This window comes from Nipponia nippon, unplaced genomic scaffold (assembly GCF_047370975.1).
Source record: "Nipponia nippon isolate SJK-2023a ecotype South Korea unplaced genomic scaffold, ASM4737097v1 scaffold_3, whole genome shotgun sequence".
Taxonomy (NCBI): domain Eukaryota; kingdom Metazoa; phylum Chordata; class Aves; order Pelecaniformes; family Threskiornithidae; genus Nipponia; species Nipponia nippon.
The window spans coordinates 66208906-66222858 of NW_028262347.1; the positions used below are offsets into that span (position 1 = coordinate 66208906).

The window sequence follows — 13953 nt, forward strand, 5'->3', positions numbered from 1 at the left end:
ACCCTCAACATTTATCATTATGTTTTATTTTATCCCTGATTCTTGAAGCTTGAGGTCAGTAGTTTTTATTGGAAAGCAGCAATATACATACATAATATGTTTCTAAACAGAACGAGAAAAAGAGAGAGAGAGAAATCTGTCCTTTGGGGGAATTACCTTCCCATATGTGCAAGTAAGCCAAAGGTCTTATTTTGCCAATGTTTTTTTTAATTTGCATACTATACAGAAAAGGAATTTTCAGTGTGACTAAAGGAAGCAGCTAAAAGTCTAGGAATGTAAATGCCTGAATGACTTCTTTGATATCTAGAAAAGGATTATTACTTGGTACAGATGCTTACTCAAAATACAGCAGGAAAATGAAGAGAAAAAAATTTGCAAATCACTTGTTTAGGAATCAAGCACAAAATAAATTCATGCCACCCTTCGTATTTTCACTGTGCTATTTCACATGCAATCTTCAAAACATCACTTAAATTACAATTAGTATGAAAGTACTTCTGGATATTAAAATTGAGATTAAGAATTAAAACAATTGCTGTGGATTATGATAATCTGAATGATAACGAAAGTAACAACAAAGATGTTTTTTTAGGGAATTCCATTTCTAATGAAGTATTAATTGTGCAAATACTTGTTGTTTTAACCATGGAAATTAATGGCACTCCAGTAACAATAGAAGTGTATAATTTTTTTAGCTCCAGTAACATTTACATAGCTTATTGTAAGAATCCATAGTGAGTTGTTCTTTTACAACTTCGTTTGAATTGCAAAGCTTCAAAAACCAAAAGAAAAGAAGAAGAAACAACCATCAGTAAAAAAATGGCCTAGAGTTCATTTGTGATCAAAACAATGACGCAAAAATGACCCCTTATTTCACATATCAACTCCCTATAAGCTTTTCACTCCTGCTGGCATATGAAACAGTGAAGACCTTGGAATATAGGAGAGAGATTACACAAGTTCTTACACTGTCAGTAAATAATTTTTCCCATTCAGTTTAGGATTATGAGTGATGATACGTGAGAAGAAACTACCCTGAACACGGAAAGATCTCTGCCTAACTTCCTCACTGAATTTGCAGAGGTTCCTAGCTAAAAGTTCAGTCTTCAAATTGAATTTAATGAAAACAGCTGGGAAAATTAAAAGGAGCAAGAAACAGCAAAGCTGTCTCCAGCAACATTGGTTCTATAAACTTGATCAGACTAATTGATGCTCCCCTACAAGAGCCTCAAACTTCTCCTCACATCCCTCCACTCTTTATCCATATTGTGAATAGGGAGCCTAGCCTCTGTAGAAATGCTGCTACTTCTTCTACAGGCCTCAGTGTGAAATGAGAGCACTGGTGTCCAGTGGGTCAGATAACAAAAATAATAGAATAAGGACCATTTTTTCGTCTGTCTTTGACAGCACCTGGACTGATTTCCCAGGAGCCCATAAAGCAGGGAAAGCAGACAGATCCTTGGTAACCTAATGGAAAAAATGATTAGCCCATCCATTCAGGTGTGGTTGCTTATGTGGGATGAGAATTACGCTATTTGAAGAACCTGTATTCTGTAGTGTAGCTAAAAAAACCCAAGTTCATCTGAATAGCTGACATACACATTTGTGGTTGGTGTTTTCTTTGTTTTATTTTGTTCTAGCATTGCCATACCAGAAAATGGATTGGATAGTGAGGTAAACTGGGAGCCATAAAAATAACTGAAGCTGGTATAGCGCTTACTACTGTTCCAGTTCCTTAGTTCTGTATGATAGCTTTTGTACACAAAAGGGAAATAAATGCAGAAGAGATATGCAGTGACAACAAATGCTTCCTTTTGTATTAGTGCAGCTGTGCTCAATGCTGGTTTTTCTGTACCTATTATTGAAAGTCAGTGGGGGGGAATCATCACAAGCATCTGTAAAGCTAGCTGTTAATTGAAATCTAAGTTTAATTTAAGAAAAAAAATGGTAGTTACCTAAGTAATGTGCAATTCCGGTTGAATATATGATACATGTAAGACAATCTGAAGCATAGTTAAAAATTTGCATGAATGGCAACCACTGGGTCCAGGGTTGTGTCTTCTGAGTCGTGTTTTGTTTGAAATGGACTATAATGCAGATGTGATTGTTGAGGACAGTGTGTCCTCAGATTTGCTTGTACTGAAGGGTTTCTGTCAGATAAGTTGTGTGAACTCAATTATCTAGTGTATTATAAAGTGAGAGAAATACAAATTTTCTAAAGCCTGGGATTCTGAAGTAATTTAAATCCTATTTTAAAATCTCAGTTAAAATCAATAATACTTAAGGATCCAGGGCATTTAAAAATATTACTCATTATCATCAATGTGGTAGACAAAGACTGCCACGAGAACTTTAAATGCTGAGCCTTACTTTGTTCATTATCTAGGTCTGAACCTGTGTTTTCAGCTCCAAATTCATGAACCTGTAGTGCTCAAGTTAACAAAAAAAAAAGGGGGGGGGGGGGGGAGGGATGGTGATATTCCAGACATTTTACCCAATACCCAGTCTCTGATGCTATCATATATATGCATAATTTTCATCTTAATCCTTCAAAAGAACATTTAAAATTTTGTAAGGCTTGGGCTTCACCCTGTGTGATTGAGTTCCAAAGAATTTTTATTTTAATGTTGCATTTTAATATCTTAATCCCCAGTTGCCCTATGACTTCTAGAGCACCTAATAAAATGTACTCAGTTCACCCGAGTATGAAGAAAGACCACCAATCTTGACAGATACTCAGAGTAGAAACTGAGCAAAAGTACTAGGACTTTCTATTCCTTACTAACCAGAAAGACACTGTCTACCAAACAGCAGATGCCACAACTAGTACTAAATTAAAAAGATAAAATCATCAGAGTTTCTTCAAAGGATTCTGAAAGGACTTGTATTTGAACTTAATCTGAGGACCATGGGAACTCCTAGTCTGTGGTGGCAATCTAGGACAGCTAGTTCTCTCCACCAGGAGGAGAGTTAAATGGTGTCTATGGACTAGCACAGGGTAACTGCTAATTTTATTTCTAGCCCTTTGATCTTACAATGTGTGACTCATAAATGTCTTTGATATAGACAAGAGTGTTTATTTGAAATAATATCTATTCTAGTCTACTGCAGAATTTATCTGTTGAAATAGTGCATAGAGCAACATGAGTGTTGTTCCACAAAATGAAAATCAGACATTTCAGGGCAGCACAAGCCAGATTTTTTCCAGTTATAGGCCATAGGTGTCAGAAAATGCCTGCATAAACAATGGAGTGGTAGAGAGCCTTTTTCTAATCCTAAAACCATCCCTTCCCACTTCAGACTGTGTAGTCAGCATACAGGTTACAAAGCTCCAGTAACTTCAGTACCTCTGCCCTTTGGACAGTCTGTGGTGCGGAGCGAAAAGATTCCCCTCATTTGCTGTCCAAGCATTTCTTTTTGCATTAAGGCATCTTGCTTATTCATTGCATGGTCAAATCACTGGGTTTGATTGCAGGGGATTTTCCAGGCTCTTTTTCAATATAACTTCAGTACGTGGTGTTCAGAAAGGAAAGAAAAAGGACTGAGTATAAGCCTGAAACTGTTGCCATTTTGTTAAGCATTAATGCTTTTCTCTGCTCTTCAGAAAAGTAGAGTAGAGTAACCACCATATGGAGTTATGCAAGCATTTTGAGCAATGTTTCTTTTAAAGTGTTTAAGTAAATAGTCCTGTCTGTCTGTATTCTTGTTTGTCATTTGAGCGCACCCAAACCTTTGAGTGTCTATCCAATTTATATTCAAAAAGAAATAATAGAGTACTCAAGTTCATACTCCCATCTTGCAAAATTGATTTTTTCTCTTCACCTACACAAGTCATCTCTCTGAAGAAGGAAGAATTAGTCCCTTTTATGAGCTGCCCACTGTGTTTTTTGATCCAACTCATCTTCATCACCTCCCTCAACATAGACCTTAAACTTAAAAGCACTGGATGTGGGGGAACTATATTTCCTTTTCAAACAAAAGAGTGAGATCTCTTTCACTTATGGATATGAGGAACAATGATCAGACTCTGAATTCAGAAAGTAATGCTAGCAACAGAAGCTGTGCTTAAAACAGATTTCAGTTATGACAAAACCTGTAAAACAGAGAGCACTTGCCACTTTAACAAATGAGTGAAAAGAATGACACTTCATTTATTCAAGTTTTATTTGTATTTTCTAAATAGAAAAGTGAGTTTCTTAATGTACTCTGTGGCACAAAATTCTGTGCTCTGTGTGGCAAAGTAAGGGGTTGGGCTAAGGAGATGTCAAATAGCTGTATTTGTCCTATGTGGACTGAATGAGCTAAATCATTTTGAAACCCTGAGAAATCTGAAATCCTGAAATCCTGGCAAGCATGAAGTTTGCCCACAGTGCATGTTCACATGCTTATCAATCTGTTCTTAGAACAGAATCCCAGCAAAATGACTGAACACATGAATTGACCAACCTACACAAAAGTCAATATTTTATTAACAGTGCAACAGAGAATTTAAAGCTATTCTAAAACTGCATTCTTCAATCTAGAGTCTTCAATGAAGGGGAAAAAAAAAAACAAAACAAAAACCTGAAACGTGATTAAATCCATCTTTACTCAAGAAAGATCTGAAGTTCCTATTTCAATTTAGACAGAGCATTAACCTGAAGGAAGTCAATAAAACTGTTCATATAACCAGATGAAAAATGTGAACAAGAAGCCCCAGTCTGTCTCATAACTATAAGCAATGTATTTGTCATCTACACAGCAATCATTATTTTAGTATGTATCATTTAAAAATATATCATGCTTGCCTTCTGATGCTAGAACAGCTGTACCATAAATCCAGCAGTTCTTGAACAAATTTGTACTCTTGGGGTAGCTGGAGGTTTGACAGATAAAATATTGAAGCTGGGATATTAAAAATAAGCTTTTTAGTAGTAATCAAAGAAAGTCCTTTGAGATCACATGAGCATGCTTGAGAATGGCTGCCTTACAGAAGTGACTTCCTGACATGCTCCTTACAAGCTCATATTTTAATATGCTGAGTTGTTCTTAATATGCAATTTTCTTTGTGCTTTTTTGGGGGCATTTTTAAAATCTCAGAAGAACAGGAATTAGCAATTTAGAACATAACTAACATCTCAACAACTAAACTTTTGTGGTATTAAGATAATTATATAACTGAGGAAAGAAAAACTAAGACTTGATGGAACCTCTCTTCCTTAGATTACATTTCTCAACTGTTGTAGGATCTGAACTGTATAGCAACATCATATTGCATGAATTCACAGCACATTGTCTCAACAGAGAAACTCTTTGTGAGGATTATTAAGATGGACCTTATCCATCTTTCCGAGTATAGTATCCTCCAAAAAGTTGCCCTTGAGCCAGGAAAGTTGTAGCTGCTTCTCCTTTACTTTGCTTTTCTCTAAAACAGAACAACCCCTCAAAGAACAGTAAGAGCAATAAAGGTAGCACCTTTTACAAGCACATTCATCTTTTCAAAGCACTTAGACAGTATAAACTTTTCATCTGCATACATGTGTGCAGAAATAAATCTCCTACATAAATTCCAGTGGCTAAAAGGCATGTAAATGCATGTGATCTAAATATTCCACTGTATTTCTTTCTATTGGGGAGTCTGAGTCTTTTCAACATCAGAACTTGACATTCAGCCCTTTTTCTTTTGTGTAAATTCAACAAAACATATCAGGAATCCAGAAAGTTTTGCCTCTGCTTTTGTTTTAATTTCTCAGTTTAGTAATTCTAGATCCTGTCACTAAAATATTATCCTGTTGGTACTCTTTTCATATTTTATAGAAATAATTTCTGAAAATTGTTTGTGACCTCTTCAAAAGCATCTGAAGCAGCAAAAGAACTCTCTCCATGTTAAAAAAAAACTCTAAATTTTTGCATGATCTGAACTGAATTGTTGGCAATATGGTCAGATTTCTAATCATTGCTTTTCTTTTTCAGGAAAGCATAGATTTGGGTGAGATCATGTTTTCCCTCTGTTATTTGCCTACTGCTGGGAGAATGACATTTACAGTCATCAAATGTAGGAATCTCAAAGCAATGGATATAACTGGCGCATCAGGTGAATCTACTTTTTTAAATAACAAGACAGAGGCTATTCAGGAAGGAGACAAATAGGAACTCCTTGGGTTTTGTGTGTTTAGCATGGTTGTGAAATGGAAGTAGCAGGAGAACAGGTATAGGCCCTGTTCAGATTTACTGGCTACCTTTGGTCTGGCAGTCAGTATGTCTGTTCAGAATGCCTATACCTTTCCTTTGTATTGACAGCATATTGAAAGCAGTGTCTGCCAGGGTCACTAAAATGTTTGTAATTTTTTTTCTTATGAATATGACATTCCTACAAAAAAATATTGGTCTTGTGCTACACATTGGAATGACATTGAGGCCAAATGCCCACAACTGATTATCTGTTACACAGATCCATATGTGAAAGTGTCACTGATGTGTGAGGGTCGAAGACTGAAAAAGCGGAAAACAACCACGAAGAAGAACACACTCAATCCTGTTTATAACGAGGCAATCATCTTCGATATCCCTCCAGAGAATGTGGACCAGGTCAGCCTCTCCATTGCAGTGATGGATTATGATCGGTAAGCACAGTTTGCTTTCTGAACATTAATCTTCAGTGAAAGATTACCTGGTTTGCCTCTGCTTTTGTTTTAATTTCTCAGTTTAGTAATTCTAGATCCTGTCACTAAAATATTATCCTGTTCTACCTCCTTGAACTTTCAAGTCAGTTCAGCGTCACAAAAGATAAAGCCTTGGGGTCTTTTCCTGAAGCAGTTTAAAGTTTCCATGCGTTTTAGAGCTCAGGCCATTTTATCTGCATCATAAATAACAGTGATGAGGAAGAAACATGGCTCAATCTTGTTATGGGCCACTAGCATTGGCATACATTTATGTCCCCATCTGGTGGCTGGACTATGTAAAAGCTTTATAAGTCATGTATGTCTCAGTTTAGAAAAGACCCTCAAACCTCTAATTTCTATTTAAATGCCAGATATTTGAAATCAAAGAAAATTTGGATAACTAAAAAGGAATTAGATGCTAATTACCTCATTGAATTAAGTCATACTTAATCCTTCAGTTGACTCAATGAAGAAACTTTGTAATCTTTGGGTTCAGCACTCACTGATAACACATCTGAGCCTCAATTATCTATGTCCTCACCAAGAACTGACAGGAAGATACTCCTGCTTAGAGTAGCTCAAGGACTGCAGGTTAAACTAGACAGTGACTCACAGAATCATGCCTGAGCCGAGTCTGCTTTGTTCAAGTGCAATTAGTAATGAGCTCTTGAGACTGCAGGGCAAATAAACAGTGAAAGTCCAGTTTCGTAACAAGAACCTTCAGATTATTTTTCCTCACCATCAGATTTCTGATCATCCTCCAACTTCTGGCAGAAAGACTTTCTCAGTCAGATGTGAAAGAGGCACTACGGTGCCATTAGGGGGAGGAGAGCACAGCAACTTGCACACTTTCAGTCCTCTTCAGCTGCTCCTTTCAAACCATTTGCTAACAGGAAGTTAGGAAACATTATTCTCAGTTACATATAGGCAAGGTACAGAAAATTACTTTCTGGAGTCCCTCAACAACTCTGTGGCACTGCCGGGAGTATGAAGTATTAAGGTATAGCCTGTTACAGCTATGCCCCTCTCTTTCACATTTTTGGCTGAAGTTCCAATAACCACAAGAGTTAGAGCTGGGAAATATAGTGTGAAATGACATCTGAAGCATTTGCAGCAGGAAATATACTCCCCACCATCTTCCTTCACCCTCTTCTCCCACAAAATTTAAGTATGTTTTCCTTCTAGATCATTTGGTGTATTATGGTCCTTTTCTGTCCTTGTGTCATTTGGGTTGCAACCTTTTAATGGCAAGGGTTATGTCTTCATTGCTATTTTTATAGCTGCTAGAAGCATTCTGGTAGTGGCTGGAGATTTTTGATGCTACCATTACAGAACTTAATATTACTTTACTACCACTAAAACTAATATCTGTAATAAATAATGTGAAAACTTTGGGCATGTATTCTGTGCTGCACTAAACCAGTAAACTGAATTATACATCAGATGTTATTAAAACTATTTTTATTAAAAAAAAATTCTGCCTCTCTGCAATTCTCAGAGTAGGGCACAATGAGGTCATTGGGGTATGTCGGACAGGAATTGATGCTGAAGGACTTGGAAGAGATCATTGGAATGAAATGTTGGCTTACCCACGTAAACCAATAACTCACTGGCATCCACTAGTAGAGGTAAGAAGTAGCGAAATTCTCTTCTTCTCAGTATATTGAATGTTTTTTTTCTCTCTCACACTTATGTGCTTCTGAGAGTCATGAAAATCAGTGCATCATCTATGGAGCAGCTATAAGATCCTTAGCACAACCTAAATCTAGTCACATGGGTTTATTGATTATTTAAATGCACCACTTCAAAAGTTTCCATGATATGCTGACAGCATTGTACCATTAAACAATTAAGACATTTGAAACTTCCAGAGATTATGATAAGGAGTTTACATCCACTCAGAAAAGATCATTTGCAAGTATTTCAAAAGCAATAATTTCCTATTAAAAAATCTTTAGCATGAATAGTTATGTTGCTAAAACATTAATCTGGAACTGGCCTGCTAATTAGGCTAAGTTGAGACAACATACCAGCAGCTACCTTCAAAGTTACTCAAACAGACACTTATTGGAGGTTTATTCAAATGCATGGGTGATTATATCTACACGTCCCTGAGCTTGGGCTCCCTCTTCAACCTTCTCTGGCCACATCTGACTAGTTTTCTGTATACAGAATGCTCACAGCTTTGGATTCGGAAAGATTCATATTGAAGCCTCAAGAAGCCTCAGGCCCTGCTTTGGGACACAGAAGACACACTGTTTAGCCCTCCCCAAACCCAATCTCTGTAGAAAAATAAGTTGCTGTTTGAGGCATCATGGGCCATTTGTTTTCCCCACTGTGTAGCACATGGCTGCGCAGCATCTCCAGTGACGGGTAGAAAAAGCCCAACAGCAAGGCTTCAGTAAAACACCTAAAGTGTGAGGGCAGTGCAGCAGAGAAGCCCCTCTTCAGAGGTTCGTGGCTTTCTCTGGATTATGTACCACCCCTGACTGGTGAAATAAACCCACTCACTCCTGTAGAACGAGTCAGAGGCATTTTTAGGAGCTCACTTTAGGAATTTTCTTTCCATTATTAGTTCTGCCAGAGACTTTGATCCAGAAAGGGTCTAGATGTGATTTGGGTTCTTCTTTGAGGGAGTCTCTCATCCTCTGAAATGAGTGTGATGTATGGCCAGATATGATGACATTTGTAAAACTAACACTTTTCTTGCAGTTACCTGGCCGAGCAACCAGTTTTGATAGCCAGGGATCTTGTTCATCACCAAAACCACCACTTACGCCCTAGGGAACAAGAGTGGATTCATCGTGTTCAGTGTCCAAAGCTCCCTTGTAGCTCACATCTACATAAATAGAAGGTTTGGCTTCTGCAGAGGAACTGTATCCATATTTTTTTATTAAAATACATTTTTCCTATTCTAAGTCTTATATTACAGTTTATAATAATTTCTTAATGTATGAATGAAGTTGACTTGAGCCAAATATAACCCTTCTTCATGTAAATTCATTCACCTGTTTTCTTGCTGGCATATATCCAGTGTTATATCCAAGCAGTGTTTTGATATGACCTATATCTTTGCATAGGCAAAGAAATCAGAAAAAAAAAAATCCCTTAAGCAATTCAAAACCACTGCATCTTGTAATACCTAATTCTTTTGAGGGAGAACAAATAGTCACATATAGCTCTTGTAGTAAATTTCTTCTAAATTGCACTAAATCATGTATCGTTTCTCAAGATAACACTTCAAACTGAATGTTGCATGCAAAAACAACTGTTGTCACATTTCGAGTGTTTGGAAAGTCAGCTCATTCCTTGGGCAGGGAGGAAGAGCTGATCAAAAGCCCACTGAAGCCAATGAGAAGGACCCTACTGGCTTCACTGGGTTTTAGTTCAGCCTTTATGGAACAGGATTCACAACTGGATCTATGCAGTTAGAATCTTCCGGCAATCAAGATGCCCGCTGCACCTACAGGAACTCCTTAGCCTGTCCAGAAAAACAACCAGGAACATGCACCCAGGTGACCATAATCAGCGGCTGTTTTGCTTCAGCTACCCACCGGCTGATGAAGAGCTAGCTCGGATGTCTCTGCATGGCACTGAAGAGCACACGTACGGGTATCATTGTGGAAAGCAAATAGGTCTGCAATGAGTTGTGTGGAAACTGATGTAGCTCCACAGAAATGTAGGTGTCTCCTGATGAGGTGCATCCAGGCCCTTCGAAATAGCCCATTTGCTGCTGGCATCATGCAGTCCTTATTTAGTCTTTATGCAGGTCAAACCATAAGCAAGAGAATGCTCTGAAGTAAAGGAATTTATTTAATGTATTTCAGCTGTTCAAAAAATTGACCAAAAACTGCAGTTACACAGCACGTTTCTCTGATTCTTGATTTAGTGTGACAGTATTAGATTTCTTTGAAGTTATTTTGACTGAGTGAACAGCTCACATGGAAGATTTTCTGGTCCCTGGCTGGATGCCTCTAGAATTATATGCCAAATATGAATTTGATATATGTTTTGTGTCAATATATGGAGAGAGACATTGAAATGTAACACTTTTATAAACTAGTAAACTCATTTATTAGAATACACAGTGACAGCAAATGCAAAAAAGTATTGGCTGAAGTGAGCTGTTTTAAAAGCTGGAAGAGGACTACATATTATTTTGTGGATTTAGCTCTTTTTAGCACTGCAGTTTACCTCAATCAGAGAGTTATTTTCTTTTTTCTGTTGTTTTTTTTTTTCTTTCTGCAAAGAGCATGACAAAGACTGCATGATTGGGCCTGAGATTTTGAAAGCTGAACTGTAACTAGAAAAAAGTTGGACTGTGGCTCTTTTTGTATCTTTGTAATATATAAAGAAAACTGAGAAGATAGTATTTTCCAAAACAGTGTTTTTACAGAAGAAAAGTGTCATACACAAGCAAAATGCCAATGGAAGATTGTTTTATGATAATGGAAGAATTTGTGAGATTTAATCTAGTTACGAAGGGAAAAGGCAGTTTAGACGGACTTCAGAGGAACTATTTTGGCTTGGTTAGTTTGGCCTGGTTGACACAGAATACATTTATGAACATCCAGTCCCTCCATTCCACTAACTAATCTCTAAGAAAGTCAAATATGCCTTGAAGTGTCTTAACTGCTCCGGGAAAGTTAGGAAGGCTGGTCTTAACATTAGAGGTGTTTCTAAGGGAAAAAATGAGGCAAGTTTTATATCTTGCCATCTGTGCCTACAAACACAGCAAGCAAACAAACAAACAAATAAAGCTTTCAGACATTCTTTACAAATTAAAGAAAAAGAGGAAAAAATATAGGCTCCAGCCCAAGTTTTTGAATGTCTGTTCCAGGTTGCTATTCATGAAATAGTTTTTTCCAGAGAGGGTTGGTAATGCTGAACACTGATCCTCCCTGCTCAAGATTGTATTTTCATTACCATAAATACAGAGCAGCCTTGTAGAATTTCATTCCTCTGTTTGCGCCGGCTGAGTAATTTTTTAAATAGGAGAACAAGTTCTCCTCTGTGGGTTGTTTTTTTTTTTTCTCCCATCATTGTTATCATCATGAGATTTTGTGGCCTATATCATTTCCATCATGTTTTTGCAAAGTTGATATAGAAACAGATATAGATATAGATATATATATGTGGAGATTGAAAAACTATTTTGTGTATGCATTTATCTTAATATAAATTATATCAGCAGAGGCCTTTGTGGCCTAGAAAATACTTTTTGTAATGTGGTACTGTAACAGTTAACTAAATATTCTTTGCACTTTTTTGCACCTAATATCCAAAAAGCGAACAATTTCACAATCAAATGTAGCATAAGCGTTCAGCAATGAGCAACATCTTTTTAACTATTTCATTGTTCTCTATGAGTATCCTGTATGTTTCATGATAAGTAATAAGGTATTTCAATATTCATTTTCTTAAATTTAAATTGTTGTCACACACCAAAGGAATAATAGCTCAGTTTGTGCCCTCTTGTTGTGTTATTTTTGGTATTGTTAATAACAATAGTGAGTTACTTCTGTGTCTAAACTTGATTTATGGGTGCTCTGCATCTAGGAAAAATCAGGCTGCAAAATTATCAGGACATCTAACTTCAGAAATGATCCCCTAATTAATTATTTTTAGTCCCTTATCAGTGATTAATGGAATTAATGGAAAAGATTATATTTTTTTATTTTTTTTTCCACTGCTTTCTTAGCTATCTCACAAGACAGGTTATATAATTAGTATAACCAACCCATTGTCTTTAGAGCCTGGTTCACAAGTTACTCTCTGAGAGTACTCACAGAAGCCCCGAGTAAAAACATAGCACAGTCTTAGTCAATTAATATGTTGCTTTACATATCTCTTTATTAAGAAATTTAGAAGATTTTAATTGGAGAAGTTGTAAATTCCCTGCTCCCATCCTGAATGTTTTTTTGTTATTTATCCACATTTCTGCCATATCAAAAACGTTAGCCTAATTTGAGCAACATCAAAACTGGAAAACAGTTGGTGTAAAATATATTGTTCAAACTCACATTCCTAAAAGCCTGAGTTATTTTTATTGAAATAATTTACTGGAAACAGTAACAGTACTTAATAAGAATTGTATTTTGCGCTGTAGAGTTTTTTTATACTTTCACAACAGTAAACCACAGAACTGTACAGAGAAAGTACATGATGGATTAAGTGGTTCCAGGGGAGCTGTTCCATTTTTATATTTATTTTCAATAATGCACTATAAAGTGAAAAAGCCCACATACAAATGTATCTAATGAGCCATTCTAGTCTTTTGGGTAAATATTGTTTTCAAGCAATTGTTTGCCTTCCCCACATTAAATAAGTTTTCAGGGACCATTAGATTTGCTCTAAGCAACCATAAAATTCTTATTAGGTCTATGCAAAATGTTAAGTAGGACCCTAAACCACAGGTAGACTTAGGATTCTAGTGGTACTGCAGACAGTAGCATAGGTGAGCAGATGCTCAATAAGATGTAAGTCACATATTGCACTCCACGATCTCAACTTTAGATCACTGTATTGTATACTTCTGCCGATAAGGCCCTTCCCCTCAGTCTCCCAGCAAGCACCCATTTCTTTCCCCACCATCTTTTGTCTATATTAGGCTTCTGTTCAAGCAGTAGAGACCTGGCCCTTACTTTTGTCTGCACTGCTGAAAGATGACTCCTGGCCTTAAAAAGTAGTAATATGAAACCTGTGGGGTCTTGACCAAAAGGTGTAGGATAGCTACATCTCTCATTTTGATTCTACAAAGAGCTGTCAAGGAAGTAACTTCCCTTCTCCGCAGTCCCTTATGGTCATCAGACATTCAGAAATCAGTAATACTGTCTGGTTTTTTGCTTCTAGCAAGCAGTAAAAGAGGATATGTATATTGGTCAGGGACAGGGAAAGTGGCCAGAACCAATAAGATAAAACAAAACTTAGTATCAGGACAAAAGTTCCCCTGCAAAATTTTTTCTTCAATATACAGAATTGTTTTGACTTCTTATGTTTAAATAACAAAACTATACATTTTTCTTAAAGAATCACAACAACATTCAATATTTTTGAAGAAGATTTTGAGCAAACATGAAATATTTTCATTTGGTTGATTTTTTTGCAAGGGAAAAAAGCAATTACTTCCTAATTTCTTTCTATGGATGCATTTTTGGAGCAATATTAAGAAAACTTTATGTTTCAAAAAAAGACTCATTTGATACATCCATTTCTCAGTTTTTTTAAAATTAATTAATTAATTTCTCAGTTTTTTTAATACAAATTTTTTAATTTGTAATCCTTTTGAAAGCTTTTAACATGATGATGCACA

The 13953-nt window shown here is 36.6% G+C and overlaps 1 protein-coding gene across 1 annotated transcript in view; it reads left to right on the forward strand.

Moving 5' to 3' along the window:
* The window catches only part of SYT10 (synaptotagmin 10), a 39319-nt gene extending 25697 nt beyond the window's left edge, over nucleotides 1–13622 (forward strand). Inside the window, exons 4-7 of the mRNA XM_087765346.1 lie at nucleotides 5953–6073; nucleotides 6431–6602; nucleotides 8140–8269; nucleotides 9354–13622. Coding sequence (XP_087621472.1) covers nucleotides 5953–6073; nucleotides 6431–6602; nucleotides 8140–8269; nucleotides 9354–9425 — 495 coding nt within the window. The 3' untranslated portion in view covers nucleotides 9426–13622. The remainder of the gene's footprint in view (nucleotides 1–5952; nucleotides 6074–6430; nucleotides 6603–8139; nucleotides 8270–9353) is intronic.
* Nucleotides 13623–13953: the final 331 nt, after the last annotated feature.